The sequence below is a fragment of the Nicotiana sylvestris genome, chromosome 12 (assembly GCF_000393655.2).
Source record: "Nicotiana sylvestris chromosome 12, ASM39365v2, whole genome shotgun sequence".
NCBI classification, from domain to species: domain Eukaryota; kingdom Viridiplantae; phylum Streptophyta; class Magnoliopsida; order Solanales; family Solanaceae; genus Nicotiana; species Nicotiana sylvestris.
In genome coordinates this window covers 119,346,258-119,351,696 of record NC_091068.1, presented here as the reverse complement: position 1 = coordinate 119,351,696, position 5,439 = coordinate 119,346,258, and the positions used below count along the sequence as shown (strand labels likewise).

General features: G+C 33.9%; 1 protein-coding gene across 2 annotated transcripts; it reads right to left on the bottom strand.

The window, feature by feature from the left end:
- Positions 1 to 1,201: 1,201 nt before the first annotated feature.
- Positions 1,202 to 4,891, bottom strand: LOC104246321 (uncharacterized). 2 transcript variants are annotated; one of them, XR_011404391.1, is made up of 2 exons: positions 4,739 to 4,891; positions 1,202 to 1,534 (listed from the first exon to the last, which is right to left on the bottom strand). XR_011404391.1 is itself a non-coding variant. In XM_070165262.1 (2 exons), exon 2 carries the CDS (start codon positions 4,182 to 4,184, stop codon positions 3,162 to 3,164), a length of 1,023 nt encoding a protein of 340 aa, XP_070021363.1. In that variant the 5' UTR covers positions 4,185 to 4,195; positions 4,739 to 4,891; the 3' UTR covers positions 1,789 to 3,161. The 2 variants fall into 2 exon arrangements, 1 of the variants encoding a protein (XP_070021363.1); XM_070165262.1 differs by lacking the exon at positions 1,202 to 1,534 and adding an exon at positions 1,789 to 4,195.
- Positions 4,892 to 5,439: the final 548 nt, after the last annotated feature.

Sequence of the window (5,439 nt, the reverse complement as noted above, 5' to 3'; positions counted from 1 at the left end):
TCTCAGAAGCTAGTGGTCCATATCATATTTACAGTTCATAAAATTAGACTAATCACGAGCTATACTCTACAAACTAGGATGTCTAGGTGAAAACATTTTTCAAACATTGTATAATTTCTTTACTTTTAAATGATTTATGTGAAGGCAGTCAGGTGGTTTTGAAAGTAACCTCTCGTTATGTACTTCTTTTAAATAAATTTTTAAATACATACATTTTATTAAAAAAACTTCTCTTTTATTTTTTAGGACTCTTTCTGGGATGGGAGGAGTACAAGTTCTTGACACTTTAATTTCATCGATTTATTTTAGGGAAAATGTTAAATTTGCCCGTCTACTATTTGAAAAGAATAAGCTTTGCCTTCCACTATGCTATCGGTCCAACAATACCCCCCCCCCCCCCCCGAACATTATAAAAGTAGTCCAAAATTGTCCCTCGTCCATTGATCATCTTCAAGAAAAATATGGATTTGTGGGTATTGAAATTAAAATTGGAGAGGGACCGTAGAGTCATGCGAGTGAGTTTTGTATGTGGGAATTACGTTTTTGTTTTTATTTTAGAGAAATCGAGGATGATAAATGGGTTATGGTGAGTTGCTGATAAATGGTGGAGGTGTTGATGATTTTGAATAGGAGAAGAAGAGGAATAAAAGGGGAATAGAAATATTTGGGGTAAGGGTGGCGGCCACATGAGATGGTATTAGACATGGTGGAGGAGATTAACTGTGGAAGGGCAATTTTGAGCCACTTTTATAAGTTGGACAAGCAAGTCCAGAAGTCAGTTTTATGACACACCATATCTGGTGCTCCATACTTCTGTGCCACATTTTCTTCTGTGTACCATATTTGCATGAAAATTTTCATTTCCATATCTTCCAATAGACTACAATTCGAGTAATATGCAGAATCAATTTGTGAATTGCATTTTTAGGCATTGTGTCTCGCAACCTTCTGAGCATATCCTTGATAGGACCATTTGTATGAGTTATTCCCAACAACTACCAAAATATTTCCACAAATGCACCGCAGCTTCACTCTCCATAAATACATGATGCAAAGTAGTCTCTCTTTATATCACTACAGCACATATACTGTCACGATCCAAAATCCATTAAGGATTGTGATGGCGCCTAATATCGCTGTCAGGCAAGCCAATAATAAATGATTGCCTTAATTACTCATTTTAATATTTAAAATCATAGTCTTCTTTAATTTATTTTTTTTGGTAATTTAAATTTTATTACCAGGGAAAATATGTACTAGTTTTCTTTAATTACACAGTACAAAATGGGATTTACAAGTGAAAAAATTATTTCTGCAACTACATTAATGAATAACCCGTACGGACCCTCAAAACTCAGTGTCACAAGTGCATGAGCATCAATTAGGAAGTAAAATAAAATACAGTATCTGTCTGGAATACAAATTGGATAGGAGAAAATAAATAACTCTGAAAAAGACTGCTGGCTGCGGATCGTAACCTGAAATGCAGCTCACGTTAAGTCCCCGAATCACTCGCATCTCCGAATAAAAGTACCTGCACAAAAATGTGCAGCAAGTGTACGTAGTATGAGTACGTAAATCAATGTATACCCAATAAGTATTTAGCCTAACCCCGGAGCAGAGGCGAATTTAGGAATTGAAGTGTATGGGTTCCTACCGCAATTTTAAGTTAATATATTATAATAACTGAATTAAGAAGCGGGTATCAATATTCAACGTACATTTAGAAAATAACAAAACACTTAAAGATAACATATAAATATAAACATTATCATTACAATTGTACTCGACGACTAGTCATGTTTTAAAACGATCAATGATCGCATCATTAGGTACACTTTCAAATACTTCGTCCTCTATATAACAAACTAAACAATCATTAAAAAATTCATCACCAATTCTGCTTCGCAAGTCATTTTTAATGTACTTCATCGAAGAAAAGCTCTTTCTACCGTTGCAGTAGTGACAGACAATATCAAACTTAACTTCACAAGCAAATAAACAAGTCTCCAAGTCTTGTGCAAATTTGTTTTAACCAATGTCTCTGAAAGATCTCCAAGTCTTTTCAAGTTAGAGAATTCATTGCCCGCCTCTCGCACATAGTCAATATAGATGTCAAGCTCAAAACCAAGATCCTCAAGCATAGAATCAGTAAACACATTTAGATAGTGTGTAGCAAGTTTCATAATCCTGTCTTTATCATAATTTGCAAAAGAATTATTTGGACTCAAACTAGCCATACCAAGAAGTAGATCAGTATTTACTTCATTAAAACGACTATTAAGCTCCAAAAGTTGCAAATCAATAATAGCATAGAAAGCTTCTACACGCAAATGATAAGAATATGTAACACTTGATTTCTTACGCTTTGACTTTCCACGAGCATAATTCATATCCATTTCGGGGATCACAATACCATGCTTGACACAAAATAAAGAGACGTCTTCTAACAAAGAATTCCATCTAGAATCTCTCATATCTTGCAATTGTGTCTTTGCAAAACCAACAAGCTTCATTGCACTTACAATATCTTGATCTTTTTTTTGGCAAAGCCATATTTAAATCATATGTAAGTGCCAATACTTTCAACATCAAATGTAACATATACACAAAGTCATAAGATCTTATGTCATCCACTAGACTTTTTGCCATTGATCTCTCATGATAATTTGAACCCTCAATTGCAAGAACTCCAAGTACATGAGCAACTGATGAGAATAAACTAATAAAATTACGCACTGTCTTAAAATGAGAACCCCACTGAATATCACCTGCCTTTTGAAGTCCAAGTTCTTGATTTAAATCGCTTCCCGTGTGAACTTCACCAAGCACTAGTAGTTCCTCTAATTTTTCTGCTTGATCATCTCGAAGCATCTCCCTACGCTTAAAAGAACCCTCAACAACATTTAAAACATTTGCAAGAATATCAAAAAATTGTTCGGCCTCATAATGTTTTTTTGCAACAGCTACTAGAGTCAACTGCAATTGATGAGCAAAACAATGTATGCAATATGCCGAAGGAGTATCATTAATAATTAAAGTTTTAAGACCATTAATTTCTCCTTGCATGTTACTAGCTCCATCATAACCTTGTCCCCATATTTGAGATTTACTCAATGAATGTTCCAAAAGCAAAGAACAAATTGCTTCTTTTAATGACTTTACGGATGTATCTTTAATATGAACAATGCTAAGGAATCGTCAATAACTTTACCCTCTTTGTTGACATAACACAAAACAAGCGCCATTTGTTCCTTATGAGAGACATCCTTAGACTCATTAACCAATATCCCAAAGTAATCCCCGTTCAAGTCTTCAACAATTGCTTTCAATGTTTCTTTTGCACAAGAACTCACAATGTCTTTTTGTATGCTTGGACAAATCATAATGTTATTTTTTGGAGCATTTTCTAACACAACTTTCTTTATATCATCCTTCTTATCCGCATACCACTTTAAGAGATCTAAGAAGTTGCCTCGTCTTGTAGAAGTTTCACGCTCATCGTGACCTTGAAAAGACATTCCTTCTTTCAAAAGATACCTTGCAACATCAATTGAGGCATTCAAGCGAACCCGATACTCACTTTTAGTTTTCTCGGATTGCTTATCAAAAGATGTTAAAATAGATTGTGCTTGATTCGATAAATCTAGCATCATCTTGAAACACCGATTATGAGCACTATTCACTTCACCCACATGTGCATTAAGCCTTTCTATACCTTTATTCCAAGACCTAAAACCATCTTTTGTAAAACAATCACTTACTTTTTTCCCATATCCTCCAATCTCATTTTTAAACAAGTAACAACATAAGCAAAATGCTGCATCTTCTTTAATACTATATTCTAACCATCCAGAATATGAAGTTTTAAACCATTCCTGATTAAAATGACACAATTTTCCACCAAAATTTGTTTTTGGAAAAATAAAATTGCGAGGCCGACAAGGCCCTCTTTGAATGTAATGTCTTCTCACTCGGTCGCGTAGATTAGGAGGAAATTCTGAAATTTGTTTTCTTTCACCAGGATCAGGTTTAAGAAGATTCGAATCCAATATAATATCTTTGTCTGATGGTTGGGTAGAATTGACGTTGTCATTAATCACTGGACATGAAGGAGAGCTTAGCGAAGGAGAACTAGAAGTAGAACCTGAAGACGTTTGCGGCTTGAAAAATCTCTTGATCATATTGACTCTCACTAAAATTCCGTACAAATCATAAGACACAAATTAATTATTACAGTTTGTACTTGATTTCAACAGATAAAACTTAGAGATCAAGTTGTGTATTGATTTTCATGAAATCACAGAATAATATTGATTAGAATGAGCAAAAATGTAACTTCTTGTTTATTAATTAAAATGAGCAAATTGTACTTCCAAGTTCCAAGTTTCACAGGTCGCTGACTTCCAATAGAATGAGCAAAATGCAAAGAAAGATTCCAATACAATTTTACTACTTGCTTATTATTTTTTATTAAAAAATAAGATCTAGAACCCAACTTCATAAGTTAAAATGTTAAATAAAATATTAATATTTAAAAAAATCCAAAAATAATAATAAAATTTAAAGTAGATGGTCCCAACCCCAAATCCCAACGAATATTAATACAATACTTTATACTTTTACAACAAGTTGTCATACCAAACCAATGGTTATAAAAAGTTAAGAGATATTATTTCATAAATATAATATAAGAGGAAATAATTTTAAAAAAAAAAAGATGAAAGAGGAAGAGCACCTGCAATGGAATGATGGATCACTCACTTGTCTTTGATAGGCAACAAAAGAAAAGTTGAGATTTAAGAAGAAAGAATGACGAACCACAGAACCAGTGCAACAGATATTTGAAACCCTAACTTTTCTCTTTAATGTTTGATTTGGGTTTGGGACAAAAAAGCTTTTGGGGAGTTTTTGATTGGGTTGTTTCTTTTTAAGTTGACTTTAGTCATCTATTATTATTATTATTATTATTATTATTTTAAAAAAATAGACTATAGTGGAAGTTGTACTAACTTAACAGTGAGGGAGTGATGTTTTCCCTTACTGTTTCGACTTTCGAGGAAGTACTTCCCAAAAAATCAAAGGATATTATAAAAAGAAGTTATGGGGACTCGAACTCACATCAGCAGGCATGTGAAGCAGGCCACACCTGGGTTCCCGGACTTACCACTGAACCAGGATTGCATTTTGGAACTGGGTTTCCATATAATAATTGTTATATATTTACAGATTTCTTAGTACAAATACAGGGTCTACAAAAAATGCTACTGGGTTTCCGGGAACCCATACGTATTACTGTAAGTCCGCCCATGCCCCGGAGGAGTAGTGACGAGGGGTTGACATCGTCACCCACTAGTGGTCAAATAATATCAAGTACAGTAAAGAGGTGAACAAATATGAAACAGAGTAAATAAATGAAATAAACAAGTATAAATACGT